This window comes from Telopea speciosissima, chromosome 7 (genome assembly GCF_018873765.1).
Source record: "Telopea speciosissima isolate NSW1024214 ecotype Mountain lineage chromosome 7, Tspe_v1, whole genome shotgun sequence".
Taxonomy (NCBI): domain Eukaryota; kingdom Viridiplantae; phylum Streptophyta; class Magnoliopsida; order Proteales; family Proteaceae; genus Telopea; species Telopea speciosissima.
In genome coordinates this window covers 22,202,114-22,218,853 of record NC_057922.1, presented here as the reverse complement: position 1 = coordinate 22,218,853, position 16,740 = coordinate 22,202,114, and the positions used below count along the sequence as shown (strand labels likewise).

Here is a 16,740-nt window from a genome sequence, read left to right as displayed (position 1 = left end):
AAAACCAAAATCGACAGACCGTTTAGTTAGATGGTCCGATTATGGTTTTAGAAATGACACTGTTTATTTAATCGATTTGGTTTGGTTTAGATCGATTAATCCAATGGTTTCAAACCGCATAATCCAATTAAAACTGATTATAACCAAACCGTCTAACCGTTTAAAAATCTAACAAATTTTTTTTTTTGATAAACAAAAGATCAAAACCTAGCAAGTAGCAACTACTAAGTAGTCACGTTTCTTCATTAATGATTTCCTTTCTCAAAAAATAAAAAAAACCCTAATAACTTAGTAAGTAATAAGTAATAACTATTAACTAATAACTAGTATTAGTAAATAAAGTAGTGAGTGTGTAGAACCGTCTAACCGAAACCGTGTAAAACCGTATAGAACCATTTAGCCGAAATCATTTAAAAATCGTTTAACCGAAACCATTTACTAAACGGTCCAGGTTTTGATTATGAGACTGTTTAGTTAAAGGTCTGGTTATAGTTTCTACACTCAAGTAGTCAAAATCGAACTGAACCAAACCGCTTAATCGAAACCGAACCGTTTAACACCCTTACTTTTAGAGTCGCATTTAACTTTATACAACACGTAATAAGTTTTGCACCTTTGGATCCGAATTTGATCTGTAGATGTTATCAATGCTCGTCAAATGAGTGAGACTTGGGAGACTCACTCAAAACATTTTACTTCCGGTGACTTGGTAGTCACAGTATCACTGCTCCTTCTGTCGTTACTTCAGAACGAGAACACTTTCTTTTCCAAACAAAGTTGCAGGCAAGTACAAAAAGCGCGCGAAAAGCTTTTCTGTTAAACCCAGACGCCATGCCTGAGCTTCCCGAAGTTGAAGCGGCGAGAAGAGCAATCGAGACGCATTGTTTGGGCAAGAAGATCAAAAGTTCCATCGTCGCGGACGACCCAAAGGTCATCGATGGCGTCTCTCCCTCAGACTTCCAAGCCTCTCTGCTCGGCAAAACTATCGTTGCTGCTCATAGAAAGGGCAAGAACATGTGGCTTGAGCTCGATTCTCCTCCATTTCCTTCATTCCAGTTTGGTGTGTAAATCCTTGGAATCTTAAGAGTCTTACTATATTCATGAGTTTGGTTTTAGGGTTTAACGCTTCAATTTATTGGAGTCAATGTCCGTTGGTAATGAGGTTATGTTCATGAGCTTTTGTGGAATTTCAGGAATGGCTGGTGCTTTATATATTAAAGGGGTTGCAATAGCGAAATATGTGAGGTAACGAATGGTCGGCGTATTCTATTTTCAAATGGGATTGTAATGTGCTTTGTGATTTGTATTCCTGTCAAATCGTGGTCTTTATGCATCGTAATATTCTTATCCAAAAGATTTCATGGATTTTTCTGTGAAGATCAGGAAAGGGTTCATACCCATTGAGAAGTAATGTGATCCTTTGCTTTCCATGAAATATTATTGTTAATGGAACTGACAGGTACTTCACTGTTTAGTTTTAATTCCCATGAATTTACGAGCAGTGCACTAGTATTTAGGGAATAGTAATCTTCATATTGAATAGTTAAAGAAATATAAAATTTGTACCAGTGCAGCTTACGTGTGCTAATTAATAAGACAACCGATTCCTAGCATTATTTGATAGTAACATGACAAATCTTTCATTCAAAATTCAAACTTCCCTTCCCCTTATAGCAGAAGATATATAGCTGTATCCTCATTAACCTACAACTCATAGTTTTTTCTCCATGAAGACTAATTTATTAGCTCAATCCAAGAATAGATTGATAAAGGAATCAAACGTCGATTTCCGGTATTATCTGTCCTTGACTCCTTTTAGAGTTGGAAATATTCGTAAAATGTGGTAAATGTCATGGAAACGAGGGAAATTTTATGGAAATTATAGAAATCACTAATGACATTTCTAGAAATGATAAAATAAGGACCAATTAATTTTAGGAACGTGACATAAGCATGCAATCGTTTAATGAGATAAATACCTTTACTAGTTCGGAGACACATAAATAGTAGGTATAGAGTCAGAATAATCAACTAACTCATCACTTTCAAGAAAAATACCACACGATAAAGCAATAAAATAATACATTCTTTTGCTAGACTTTTATATGAATTTTTGGTAAAATGAACTGAAATTGTTAAGAACAGAAAAAAAAAAAACAAAAACAGAATATGTTATAACTGATTGTTTTATGAACTATTTTCTGAGAAAATATTGCAAAATAATCATACCATATGGCCCATGGTTATATTTGCCTTTTTCATAATGAAAGGTTTCATTTATTTACTTAAATTATAGTTCACAGAAAATTGGAAAGTGCACTTACTTGCAAGAAAGTATAATGAAGAATATGGTGTACCTCTCATTTTATTTCTCACTAACTACCATGCGTTGATGGTATCTTATATGTTCTTTTAAATATTGTGATGAGCATTTAACATATTTTTAAAAGAAAACTCTAGTAAACTATATAGATGAGGTCTATATGTCAGATGAAGATATTCAATCAAAACCTAATGGGGTTTATTTATTTTCAATTTATTTTATAATGTGTATATTATAAAATTAAATTTACTTCTTTAAAACTGTCAAGTGGTGAGTTTGTGGATTTCTAATGTTTCAGTGAAGTATGAATTTGTCACAACTGAAAGATTTTGATATATGTTCTTATTTATGGAAGTGGGAAGTATTGGTATATCATGACCAACATATGTTAACATTTCGAACCACGGTTGATAGTTGAAAAGGTGCAAAAATGGAACTTTTTTTTTTTTTTAATCTTAACATGAGAAGGAGCGCCAAATGTTGAAAAAAAATCATTTATTGTAGTAAGTTTCGTATTTTCATTTTCCTGATAGCTCGTATAAGTGTGTAACTCTTGGCATGATTACCTTGATAATATGTTATGATTTACTTTCCAAAATATCTTAAAGTTATATCAGGTTGATGTTTTTGTCCCATGGAAAAGTTGTGGCCAAGTCCTATGTTAGGTTGAATTAGAGAAAGACAGCGACTCAGTCCAAGATAATTCTAGGAAAGTTTGTCAAAGTGGTCAGTTGATACCCTAGGTTTTTGGGCTCTCAAGCTGAAGCATTGCAACCCAAAAAAAAAAGGATTTTTTCTTTGAATTAAGGGGTGGTATCATGTATTGATAGAAACAAATTCTAGGCAAGTTTGTCAAAGTGGTCAGTTGATACCCTAGCTTTTGGGCCTCTCAAGCTGAAGCAAGGTTTTAGGTCTCGGTTTCGCCAGGCCATGAAATCGAGATCTTGGCGAGATGATGTATTTTTTTTTTTTGGAATTCGATGGTAGGTTTCTGTGGCCATATGGCCAAGATAGGAGCTGAAACTTGACATTCTCCCTATTTTAGGCCTTCTAAACACAGTGAAAGCATTAGTTTTTACAAATTCAAACCCAAAATGGTACTTTGACCACGGACCCTAAGTTGGTAGTCTACGGCGTGCGTGAGGTCTATCCTAGGCTATTCCACAGTCCACACAATATTTAAAACTCATAAATAATTAAAGTAGAAGTGCGAAACAACTTAAATAAGCATTAGGAACTAAAATACATTAAACCATAAACCATTACATACTACATATTGATGGACTGATTGTTCATAATTATTAGAAACCTTTCCAAAGACATAGTATAAACCATATTTTTTTCAATTTTTTTTACAAGAAAATCGTTTATTTGTACAGAAAAATAAATAAACAATTTAAAAACAGGAAAAAAATTTCGCCTCCATCATTCCATAAATCGGTGGACAATGTATAACATATAAAAGAATCATAGTCAACAAACAAGTTCAGATCATGTTTCTATGAAAAATATAGTTTTTGAGATGAATAGTTACCTTAGGTTCTTCAAGATGCAGCTTGGAGGAGAGTAGTAGCTTGAATATTCATTGTCTTGAGCTTTGATGAGGTGTTGGAAAAGTGATTTGTTAAAGTAATGAAAAAACCAAGGAAAGATGGAGTTTCCCTTCAAAGAAGGCGAGATAGGCGAACAGCCGAGAGAGAGTTGAGGTCTCTCTGAGATATGGGCTTTTAAAGCCTTTAATATGGTTTGGTTCGACTGAGTCGATCCGAAACCAGATATAGGGCCGACCATCTCGGTCGAGATAATGACATATTTGTGTATCGCATGGCGTTTCGTCTCGAGATCCTATGAGATCGAGTTAAAAGCGAGATCTCACCGAGATCTTGAACTATGAGCTGAAGCATTGACAACCAAAAACAAAAAAAAGGAAAAAGAAGAGGATTTTTTGTTTGAATAAGGGGTGGTATCATGTATTGACAGAAACAAATACTAAAAGGAAAAAGAAACGCAGTTAGAGCACTGTAGTGAATACCCCACCGCCCAATAAAAAAAGTGAATGATAACAACTACGTTTTGGTTGCTGACTGCCCAACATTAAAAAAGATACAGAGTTTTAACAAAATAACAAAACAAATCCCTAAACGCAAACCCCTAAAAGTCGGTGACTATGGTTGCCCTCAGCAACTTGACTCTAAGTAGTCAATCAATAGAATCTTTGCAACCAACTTGCTGGTAGCACTTGTCTTATGCATGAGTCCGTGGATCCATGACTCAAAATGCCTAGGTGATGCTTATTATGCTGACTTCAGGGTTTTGAATGCTGAACAATTATATTGAAATGTACAAAAATGCATGGTCAAAAAAATTTTCATATCACTTATCTGGGTACAATGCATAGCTTGTTAATTCTAATTGTGGGGAATTATGGAGCCTCATTTATTTTATGATTTTTGTGACTGTAATGTAAAACTAATAAAGGGTGGAGGTAGAAGACAGTTGTGATGTGAAATTAATTGCTCTCTTGTTGTAGTTACTTTGGCGTTCCTCTTTGGATTAGTGATGAATGGCCAGTGAATATGAATCAATTTATTTCTTATAGGAGAAAAATTATGAATCAGGATTTCTTGATTGCCTTAACATGAATGAGTGGTGTTCTCAGGTCTGCAGTAAATGACACTGATGAGTGGCCTTCCAAATATTCCAAGTTATTTATGGAAGTAAGACTTATTACTCTTTCTTGTAAATCCATCTGAATATCATTTGCATCATCTTAATTGGATTTTTCTTTATGAATAAAAGTAATCAAAGTTTGTTAGGTTAGAGTTGTTAGACACCATACACATTATGTTTAATTATTGTAGATTCTTGCTGCTATTACTTGTTTGTAATGTGCAATATTCCTAGGGCATTTGGGACCGAGAAGGTGTTTGGTTCTGATGAGAGTTTACATTACACAAAAAGAACATGGAAATTTTTTTTAAGATTAATTCAAGTCCATGGACCACCAACGATCCATTTCAGCTGTGCTGATTATTTTCTTTCTGCAAATCTATTAAAATGTTATTCTGCTTTATGTCTTTTGCTCCAGAAAATCATTTGTACTATGTTGATGGTTTTCTTTATAAATAAGTGTAGCCAAAAACAAATGACTGTGCTAGTGGTTGGTTTTTGATCGATTTGCATGAAACCTGGCCTTTTTCTTCCTCCAATTTGACATTTGGTTTGATTTGAATCACTGATGGCTTCCCAGTTCTGATTTAAACCTGGTTTGATCCCATTTGAACTCTTCAAACTATGCCTATGGTGTAACTCTCCTCCTCTTCTTCCCCTCTCCCCTGGCGCCCACCCCCAAAAAAAGGGAAACAAATATTATTGTAGATTAAACTCAAATCTTGAACAGAGTTTCCCTTGTAGGATAACATTTGACAGCTGTGATCTAGGCATGTAGCTTATTTTTTGAAGTAAGATTGCTCTTATATCATATTTTGTGTTTTATCTTTCCTTTCAATTTTTAGGATGAGTTTGGCATATGAGCCAAAAGTAAATAATCCTATTCATGAAAGTCTTCAATAATAAACTCGTGGGGCTCATATAGTTACAGTGGAACGAAGAGAAAAGTTGACAGTATCCCATGAATTACCATCACTGCATGTAGCGCCTTAGTTTCTGTATCTAAGGTAGTAGCATTGTTACACTCTTAGATACAGAAGGTCAATTCCAATGCAACATCTTTATTATTTGTGTGTTTAACTACATTAGAAGGCTTGACATTTTATTTGGAACTGTTGGTCCTCACATTCTATGTTGTATGTATACTAGAACAGTTTTGAAACTTCATGAAAGTGGTCAATAAAGAGGAGGGGATTGAGGGCTAATTGTGAAATCTAGACTTCTTCTCATCTTTTTTTACTTCTGACTTTCCATATTTGCTGGTGGAGTATTATAAACCATAAATGTTTTTTTATGGGTAGTAAGGATGTAAGTATACACAGGACATGCATGCAAGCTAGATCAAGCCAACCATTTTTTATTGGTCTTACTGAAGGGATCTTTCTGTGTCAAAAACCAATCTAGCTTTGACTATTCAGCCTCCTTGGATCTCAATGAAATCATTGAATTATTCCTGAAAGGGCAGATGGATCAAATTGCCACTAGGATCTTTTTTATGCAAGTCACTTTTAGCATGGAAGTTATCATCAACAAGGCAATTCATATGGTGGGCATGCTTTCCTACATGTGTGTGATGTGTAAGACTAATCTTAGTAAATTTGGCATTTTTACTGTGCTCCTTTGCATGTGATCATGCATGCATGGTAGCAAATGTGCTTGTATTTTTACTTTGGCTCTTTCTTAATGCTTATCAGTTTATTTTACCTGCTGAATTATTCTTCTGATACTTTCCTTGTGGCATTTCTTTCGTATTATGGTTCGGTACAGAAGTTTATAGATATTTGTCTTTGCAGTTAGAAGATGGTTTAGAGCTATCTTTTACCGATAAGAGGCGGTTTGCAAAAGTTCGCTTGCTTAAAGATGTATGGCATATCCAGCTTTTTTTTTCTATTTTCATTTTCAAAAATTTTCCATCCATTCTATGTGTAGGTTTTCTCTTTATTTTGTGATGATGGTTTTGTTGGTGCAGCCAAAATCAGTGCCCCCAATATCTGAACTTGGTCCTGATGCACTCTATGAGCTTATGCCTGTAGATGAGTTTGCTGAATCCTTGAGCAAAAAGAAGATTGCAATTAAGGCTTTATTACTTGATCAGGTAAAAAATACTGCATGTTCCCATAATTGTTCCTGGGTTTTGCTTTAAGTATTGTGGAATTGTTTTTTAATGTTTAAAGTTAATCGTGTAATTAAATGTCTTATAATCCTTATGTATTCTTTGTGCTTTTTGTTAGAAATGAGAAAAACCATTATTAATTATCTTCTCCCAATAGATTAGATGCTGCTTGCAAGGGATAGGGACTTTTAAAGTTGATATACTCCCCTCATTCTTAATGTTATTCTTGAGTCTGAGGTGTCAATTTCTGACATTACCTGGCTACCTGCCAGGGTTCCCAGCTCTGGTCAAGATCTTTTGACTCATGGGTGGGTTTGGTTGGCATTTATAACCTGATACAGATTCTGGTTAGGCCAACATCTTTCCAATTGATACATTGTTTTGTAAAAAGACCAGGTTATCTTTGGATTGAGAAATTTAGGTCAGATTAGATTGGCTATACTAAATTCTGTTCAGGTTTTGGTTGAGGTTTTCTCCTACTACTGGCAATCGAACTTGATTTATTCCACCTTTTGTATGCCTCCACCCCTTTTTTTATGTATTGTAAAATAAGTGCAGCAACTGTTTCGGTTTTGGTGTTTCACATGGGTAGTGATCGATCCGACCCTGACCATACTCAAGCCTCAAGGTACGCCAGTCCTAGATTCTCCTGCTATGGTAAAAAAATTTCAGATGATAATGGTGGTGAGGAAAGGGGCTCAATTGGTAACTCATTGATTGGATCATAAGCCTTCCTAATGGACCCCATTCTTTAAAAATCACCAATTTATTGGATTAACTCATCCCGAAATCCTTGGTTCTTCATCTTACTCAAAAAGGGCGAGATGAGAGGGGTCCAGAGGTAGGTTCAGGTTCTTTAAAGATGAGAGAGGTCCTTTAGTATCATGCTATGGTGCACTCTATTGGCATCAAATTCTGGGTTCTTCAAGATTCCAATAGTTTTTAATTATATAAAGTGATTGTGTTTACAGTTGTTGCAAAGATAGAGGGCTGGAGCTTAGTGCTCCAAAACTAATGTATATTCTGCTCCTTATTAATGTACTTAAGTAATGAGAATCGGATGCTATTTCATTGATGGTGCACTTAAATAAGGAAAAATTTTCTCCCTGCCAATCTGTATCTTCAGGTGTGAAATAACAACTGGCAAATAGATAGACTTGGAGCTTAGAGCTCCTAAATTAATATAAATTTTTTTTTCTATTACAGTAGAGCTCTTTCAAGAATGCCTCTAAGTACATAATTGAATAGTCCCACATTATTTTGTCAGTCTATTGTAGGATTCTTGTAATTAGAGGAAAATATGCTCTTAGTCCATATTGTATTCCAAAATTGTATAATTGTTAGTCTTTGGTTCTTTTTCTTCCCCCCCTCCCCACCCTTTTGGATGTTCCCTATCCTTCCTTACTCTTAATGTTGGTCTTTAAATGACTTCTGCTTGACAGAGTTACATTTCGGGCATTGGCAATTGGATCGCTGATGAAGTTCTCTATCAAGTTAGTGAGCTTCTTTTTTTAATTGTAGCACTCTATTTATTTCTCTTTCATTTTTAACAGTTAGTGATTAAGGTGCACATATAATTACATTAATTTTCCAAGTCCATCTTTTACCATAAACATCTTGTTGTAGAATATCAAAAGCATGAATAATATTCCACTATTTTGCTCTTTCTGAAGCACTAAAATCTGTTATAGCATAGTTTTTTGAATCTTTCCTCGCTACCCTTGGCCCATTTCCTCTATTACCCCTTATCCTTATTCAACTATCATGGCCACCAGGAGGGGGGAAAATCCTTTTAAAGCTATCGACTGTGGGCAAGTGACTCCATGCTGTCTCCGTGATCTTTGTCCATGGTATTTGCCGTTGGTTCTCCCTTATTCTTCTCACCTGAAGGGGCTATCCCTACTTTATTTTGTTTCATTCATTCCAATATTCATCCTTTCAAATCTTGCCACCAGTTGATGCAGTAGCATTATCAACATTGGACCGTTATGAATCACTCTGAGAACCCAGACCACAAAGAACTGGGTCCAAAAGGGATATTTAGAAATATATTTATTTGTTGGGGTTATTTTTTTAATTTTATTATTATTAGCTATTGTAGGAGAGAGTCAAGTTGTCGTAGTTTCTATATATGCTGTAATTATCGATCAGTTATGCAGTTGAATATTGAATGAAATTTGAGACTTTTTCTCACAGCTTGTGAGTTGCATGCTGCTGCTCCCTCTCCTCTCTCTTATTCTCCCTGGTTCGATTCATTCTGAATCCCTTTGTACCAGGTGTTTCCTTTTTATATTCTTTCTTCCCTAGTTCTTCCTTCTTATTTATATTTCCTCCTCCTGTTTGAGTTCTTAAAAGTTCTTTCCACCATACTCTATTTTTATTTGCAACCCAATACTTTACTTCCTTCTTTCATTTTTCTTTTATTTTCCTTCTTTCTTTTGTCTTTTTCAAATTTTCATTTCTCATCTCATTTCCTATCCCTCTTTTCTCTCCCCGTTGCTGTTTAGACTTCAGTTTTTCCTACGTTGTTTGGTATAGATCCATATAGCCGACCCCATTAAGTTGGGATAAGGCTGAGTTTGTTGTTGTAGATAATCGTTTGTCCTCTTCTTCTTGGAGTGACGGTGTTCTTTACCGGATAGAGATGAGAGAGATTGGAGAGAGATGAGATAGATGGGAGAGAGAGAAGTGTGGGAGTGGTAGAGGACAAGATGGGAGGGAGAGAAGAAGGGAAAAGAGAGAAGTGTTTCTTACACCATGTTATTAAACACGTTTCTATCTTGGAGAAGTACTCCCCAAGAACAGATGCAAAAAAAGTAATACTTTTGGCTCAGAAACACTCTCGCAGAGCAGAAATTTAATCATCTAGCCCCTTGGTAACAGTTCTTGGGTGTAATTCTCAGCAATTTTACCTCAGTGGAATGATTCTGGATGAAATCCTATTTGGTAATCCAATTCAATTCTTTCGAGCTGAAGAACTGAACTGAGCGTTAGGATCCATTTACCAGAAGTAGACTGTCTCCCTAGGATGGATTCTCTGAAAAGTGCAGAGAGTACATAATAAACACGTGCACATTAGAGGGTAAAATGGTCACTTCATTCTAAAAAGAATTGGGTGCTATTCACTTGTCCCAACCTGTTGCTCATAAGAGACAAACAAGGAACCAGATGGTACCTCTGTGTGTGTGTGGTTGATGGGAAACCTAGGTCTTCCTAATTTCTTTCTTTCTTTTTTTTTGCCTTTTCAGTTGAAGTTTCAGACTTCTTGAATCAGAAATACCGAAACACTGCTAAAAGATATGAATTTTCCATTAGAAAGAACAAAGGAGCTTGTTTCCCATGTTTGCAATTTCAAGTGCTTGTTTCATTTCAAATATGAAACTCAAACTACAAGGTTTATCCACAAGCTTTTCTACTATATTGAGTTGAACATACAAATTTGAAACTTAAACTACAAGGTGTATGTACAAGCTTTCTGCTTTCTGGTTTCAGCTTTAGGTTTCAAGTTCAGGTTTGCATTTTTTTTCAAGTTACATCCGTATTTGGTACCATTCCAAACAATTCTCAATCTCTTTTGGTTATTAAACACAATTTTAAACTAGAATCACTCCAATGAATACGAATAAAATAAAATAGATTCTCTACCCTTGTGTTAGCCTACCAGGGTGATTGCAGATAGTGGATATAGCTTCTCTTCTGAAGTGTGTTAGTTTATAGCTACCGAAGTTTAGCATTGAGATGAGGAGCGTGCTAGCTAGCTGGAGTCTCCTTTCGGAACTACCTCATTTCCTTTCCCTTGCTTCCTATTCACTGACCTGACGGTATACTCCAAAGAAGTAGAATGTTTACCAAATGAGGCCTTAAAATCTTTCATTTTTAACTCACTTATTCATTCTATTTGGATGCCATATAGGCAATCTAAATTGTCTGTTTTGCACTCAATTTATAACTCACTTATTCATTCTATTTGGATGCCATATAGGCAATCTAAATTGTCTATTTTGCACTCAATTTCTTGGTACCTCTCATTTATCTTTAACATGTTTTAAAATGGCATTTCGACATTGAAAAACTGTGGCAAACAGATGATGGCTTGAGGGTGAAATCAATATCTTAATATTTTTAAGTGAAAAAAGAGGTGGAAAGAAATTTAGGGAAATTGAGGACAAAATAGACAATTTGGATGGTTTACATGGACCCAAATGGGATGAATGGATGTGGTGTAAATGGAAGAAGTTATGGTGCTAAGTTGTAATATGAATGTAATGGAAGTGCAAGAGACTGGGGATTGGGAAATGGAATTAACTGATCTAATTGTAAGGAAAATTTGTGAATTAGAGGAAGTACTAATTCCCCACCCCCCTCCACACACACACACACACACACAAAAAATTTGACATTTTGTATAAGGGTACACTAGGTATTCTGGGGGATGTTAAACTTGAGGGTTTTAAAAATACTGATACTCTTTTGTTATTACCATGCAGTCAAGAATTCATCCTCTGCAACATTCTTTCAGCTTGTCAAAAGAGAGCTGTGAGACTCTTCACAAGTGCATCAAAGAGGTAAAGGTGTTGTTTCTATGTAAATTGTTTACTTTGCAGTTGTACAAATTTACATTAAGACCTTTATAGAAAAGATAGAGGACACATGTAGGTTGTCCAGTATGCGGTTGAAGTTGATGCTGATAGCAGCTGTTATCCAATTGAGTGGTTGTTTCATTTTCGTTGGGGGAAAAGATCTGGAAAAGTGAATGGTAAGATAATATTCTAAAATATATGATCCTTTTGACAAAAAATAGTTGATTTTACAGGTCATTGAAAAAGCCCTGGAGGTTGGAGCAGATAGTAGTCAGTTTCCTAGTAGTTGGATTTTTCATTCTCGTGAAAAGAAACCTGGCAAGGCATTTGTTGATGGTTTGGCTCCTGACTTAAGTGCACCCTTCATTGAATGGATCTTTTTTTTTTTTCCGCTTTTTTCTTTTTGGGATTAATTTTAGGGAAAGGGTTCCCTCTGACGCCCGAGTACTAATTCAGGCATATGGAGGTTCCCCATGACGAATCTTCAAATAGGGAGGGGGGTTATTTAAGTCAATTCATTGTTCAAGGGAAACAGTAAACTGAGTGCAATTTGGTTCCGCACACTGTCTGTGGGTGGAACCTTTTCCCTTAATTTTATAGTAGGATAAATTACATTTTCAGGTCCTCCATGTTAGGGGTATCTCTGACTTGGGTCCTTCGCGTTAGAGAGACCCTGTTTTGGGCCACTCTGTTAGTGGGATGTTTGGACAGATCAGTATTATTGGTCATGTGACTTCTTTCTTTCGTTTTTTCGAAAGGACAAATTTTCCCATCATCAAACCATCTTTATCTATTACCAAAAGAAAAGTAAGAACAAGATGGGAACAGATCTCACTATGGTTTGAGGAATTGGATTGGCGGAATTTACTGACCCCCAATTCTGATTATTTTCCGATTCTTGTCTTGCTAAGTGGAGCGACTGCTCCCCCTGATTTCTTGGTGAACACATGCCATTGTCTCCTACATACATGGTGGACACATGTCAACATCTTACTATTAAAAAAAATGGTCTGAAGGTGAACCTTCCAGAAGAACCGAGAGATAGATAAGGGTGGGGGGGCCGGAGAGAGAGAGAGAGAGAGTATGTTCGCTGCTTGATGGTCTCTCAACAAATAAGTGAATAACTGGAGCTGCCGGAATTCTCCAGTAATTGGTGGCTGTCTTAGAGTGCAAGCATTGTCTTCAGTGGACGCCTAAAGAGCTGGGTTTGATCAAGACCACCGGTGGAGGGTCCTTTGTGCTTGGCCCTGTTTCTTTTCCGTGAGTGTTCCAGATTTCTTTGTGACAATGAGTTTGACAGTTTGTTCTTGGGGGCACTGGGTTTGAGTAGATCTGTTCTTGAGGGAAGCTGAATTGGTGTTGTGGAATTTGATCTGTTTGAGGTGGAATCAAGCTCTGGAGCTGGGTCTTGGTGAGGGTAGTAGTTTTTGTAGATGCTTCTGCTGCCTTCTTTGTCAAAATGTGTTGGTTTTGGGTCTGATGAGCTTTTTTTTTTGGTGGATATGTCGAACTTAATCTTAGGTTGGTTTTCTTCCTCCTCCATCTCTACATCTGCCTTCCACCCAGAAACCTTGCTTTGGGGATCAGTTTTTGACAGGGCACAAAGTCGAACACCAGAGAAGAGGAAGGAAACAAGGAAAGAAGAAGCAGCTTTCTGAAGCTGAAGTACTGAGGTGGAGCCATTTGGGAGACTGGGTTTTGTCTTTGAAATACTATAAGACTAAGAGAGAGATTGGTGGATCATCTCGAAGAGTTAAGCCTCTCTTGGGTCTGCACTTTTCCAGTGCTAATTCTTGACCATACCTTAAAAAAATTCCTCTCCTTCTTTTTCCTCCAATAAAGTCAACCTAATTCCCTTCCATTCATAATTTGTTGTCTCGAAAGAAGCAGGAGCCTCACAATTAACATCAACGGTTCTGGCTTTCCTGCCCGATCATATCATTGTAGCTCTTCCATCTCTCTCCATCTCTTTCATGTGTCATGCCTGGAGATCTCAAACAAACATCTAGGGTTCTGGCTTTCACTGCATAAGAACAATTCACCTGATTTCGAGTTCTGGATTGTCAGGAACCCTTCATTCCCAAAACCCCAACTTCTCTCAGCTGACGAATTGTTCATTGATAACATCCCCCTCCCTCTCCAATTCCTCCTTCACAATTTTGATCCACGGGACAAGAGAAGAACAAAAAGCCAATTCAGAGACTTCTGATCCCTAAACTGAACCTGAGTCTCTCCACAGGGAATAACAGAGTAAAGTTTGAAAAGCAGGGGTTGGGAAGCATCAATGCAAATTGTAAAATCATGAAGCAGAGATAATTTTGGTATTGCGGTTATATAATATGGGCATTTCTGTCATTCTAACTCCTGCAATAGTTGGCAGCAGTGTCGTTTGGTCACCAGGGACCTACATTGGGGTGTCTCTAACGTGAAAGACCCAGTTCCGGGATATTCTGGCGTCGAAGAACCAAGATGTAAATTACCCTTTATAATAAGTTGTGTAGAAATCATTGAGGGTCTCGAGCTACAAGATTTGAAATGGCTGACAACTTTGAAGAATTTTCAAGGCTTTTTGTCTAACCCTAATCTTGAAAGTACACTTGTCATCATTTCATTACAGGGACGAATGGGAGTTTCCACCTTCCATCACTGATAGTACATTTCTTGAATAAGAAATGCTGACGGTTAGCTCTTCTAATTTTCTAAGCCTTTGCAATAATTCCTAAATAGTGGTGCCGTGATTTGAAATTTGGATATCAGTCACTGGTTCCTGATTAGACGATTGTATAAGCACCCGTTCATGTCAGGGAATTTATCAAATGAGAGAAAATCATTACATTCTATGCTGCTATATGATATTCTAAGGAATTAATTGGGCGCCTTAGATTTTGCCCTGATATTAGCAGTAGTTTCTTACTTCATCTTCCTCAAACTCCCCCCTTCCAACACACGCACACACACACACACACAAGAAGCGAGACACATCCACACCTCAAAAGGAATTTCTGAAACACTTGAGCTTTCCATCTTATGGCAGGGAAGAAAATTGATTTCATCACTGCAGGAGGCAGGGTATGTCATTCTAGAAAATGATCTCTATATGTTTCCATATATTTTTTGAGCCTTTAGTTTTCAATGATGTCTATCATTTTCATATCAGACAACAGCCTATGTGCCGGAGCTGCAAAAACTAACAGGAAAGAAAACAGGGAAGGCTCCTAGTAGATCCACAAAGCAGTCTTCTGACAAAGATGAAAATGGAGACGGTGAGGATGAGGACGAGCTAGGAAGTAACAAGGAAACAACTGAAAAAGCCAAGTCCAAGAAAGGCCAGAAGACAAGTAGAGGTGCAGCAATGAAGCCTCCTGTGAAGAGATCCAAAGAAAGTGGTAGCGATGACGATGGAGATGATGGTGAAGAGAAAAAAACAACCAAGATGTCTAAGACCCAAAAAACAAAGGTGGAGACATCTCAAAAGAAACTCAAGAACAGCAATACGAGTGCACACTTAAAGAAGAAAGCAAAGAAGTAGGATGCCATGGAGATGATTATAAGAATCTTGCCCTCTCCTTTTCATATTTTGGTAGAAGAGAACATATTTAGTAGATTATTGTCCTTTTGTTTCAGCTTTCTTGTGGTCCATGCTGAATGGACTTCAGAGAAAGAATTGACTAGTTGGTTCTCTTCACTTAAACCATCCCGTTGAGGAACCCTTTTGCAACTAGTCATAGCTTCCTAGATCTTTCTGAAAGGATACAGAATGAAAGTATCTCAGTGTGTTTTAAGCTTTCCTTAAGTTTTTCTTCCTTCTCAAGTTTTGCTGTAGTCACTCTTTGAGGTGTGACTACAGTCAAAACATAAACCATCTAGACACCCCACCTCCACCCCCAAAACCTAAAAAAAGGAGGTTAAAATGTAAGCTTTTATTGCATCTTCCCCAGTTTGCTGAAGTTGCACTTCCAAAAAAAAATGTGACTTCATTTGGGGTATTTCAGAAGCTCAAGAGCAAAAATCTAAAATTAAGGTAGAAAAACACTTAATTTAATTTTTTGATGAAAAGAAAACTATTGCAAAAATAAAGCAGTTTCAGCATCAGTTTTTATAGAAGGTTAGAGTTTTATCAACCCTCAGCTTCACTGCCCATTTATGGGTAATAGAGACCTCTTGCTTGACAAGTTACAGAATTAAAATACTTCATAAGTTCATACACGTTATACAATAAGTTAAATATTTCCCAAGGCCACTCTCTTGCATTAGTCAATCTACCATCTCTTAGCAGTTTGTCCAAACTATAGCATCATCGTTAGTCAAAGTAATTTGAAATATTGTAAATTTTTATTCGAAAATTTGTTATTTATTAAAGGGGAAGGGGTTCATGCATGGCCGCCCTTGGAAAAGGAACCATTCGTCAAATAGGAGGGTTTGGTCATTTTGCCCTCTTATTGCCCCTATCTAATGTTTTATGTATGATCGTGCATGGTGCATGACTAAGCACAAAACCTTTGACCATTACCTTTTATATAAATTGATACTTAAGATATGAGTTGAAGTCAAGTAATGTAAATAAGAAGATAATGATGATATGGGAACATAGAAATGCTTTTATGTAAGACAAGTAATTATTATTATTATATAAATTGAATTAGTCAAATTTATCCAAAAAAAAAAATGTCAAATTGTATAGCTTAGATAGTAGCAAGAAAATAATGCTTCCATTGCCTCCAAAAGACATCTACATGAATCCGTGATGATGATTGGGTATGGAATTAATGCATGGGAGATTTTCTCCCAACGATGATTTGTAAAATAAAAGAGAATTTTAAGTATTTCAATGGGGATTTTTGTTTTCATTCAATGATTTTATGTGTGAACATGCACCATACAAGGCCATGCACAAAACCTTTTACCATAATGATTTATATCTAAAACAATTTAATCGTATAAGAAAGAGAGAGAGAGAAAGAGAGAGGGGAACAAATGCAAAGGGGGAGAACCCACTAACCATTAGAGATACACCATGGTGATTCACCCTTTATTCTCCGATGTCCATCAATAAA

General features: G+C 36.5%; 1 protein-coding gene across 6 annotated transcripts; it reads left to right on the top strand.

The window, feature by feature from the left end:
• The first annotated feature begins 763 nt into the window (after positions 1 to 763).
• On the top strand, positions 764 to 15,495 carry LOC122669886 (formamidopyrimidine-DNA glycosylase). 6 transcript variants are annotated; one of them, XM_043866769.1, is made up of 11 exons: positions 764 to 1,060; positions 1,194 to 1,245; positions 4,983 to 5,040; positions 6,787 to 6,855; positions 6,963 to 7,088; positions 8,549 to 8,599; positions 11,594 to 11,671; positions 11,763 to 11,862; positions 11,933 to 12,022; positions 14,721 to 14,755; positions 14,844 to 15,372. In XM_043866769.1, exons 1-11 carry the CDS (start codon positions 832 to 834, stop codon positions 15,213 to 15,215), a joined length of 1,260 nt encoding a protein of 419 aa, XP_043722704.1. In that variant the 5' UTR covers positions 764 to 831; the 3' UTR covers positions 15,216 to 15,372. The 6 variants fall into 6 exon arrangements, 5 of the variants coding, with proteins under 5 accessions (XP_043722704.1, XP_043722701.1, XP_043722703.1 ...); XR_006334094.1 differs by lacking the exon at positions 11,763 to 11,862 and adding an exon at positions 15,423 to 15,495 and having other exon boundaries at positions 766 to 1,060; positions 11,908 to 12,022; positions 14,844 to 15,266; XM_043866766.1 differs by lacking the exon at positions 11,933 to 12,022 and having other exon boundaries at positions 765 to 1,060; positions 14,844 to 15,371.
• The last annotated feature ends 1,245 nt before the right edge of the window (positions 15,496 to 16,740 follow it).

Coding starts and splice junctions, on each gene's coding strand:
- LOC122669886 (XM_043866769.1), top strand. CDS start 832: ATGCCTGAGCTTCCCGAAGTTGAAGCGGCGAGAAGAGCAATCGAGACG. Junction 1,246..4,982: donor GCAATAGCGAAATATGTGAG/GTAACGAATGGT, acceptor TGGTGTTCTCAG/GTCTGCAGTAAATGACACTG. Junction 11,672..11,762: donor TTCACAAGTGCATCAAAGAG/GTAAAGGTGTTG, acceptor GGACACATGTAG/GTTGTCCAGTATGCGGTTGA.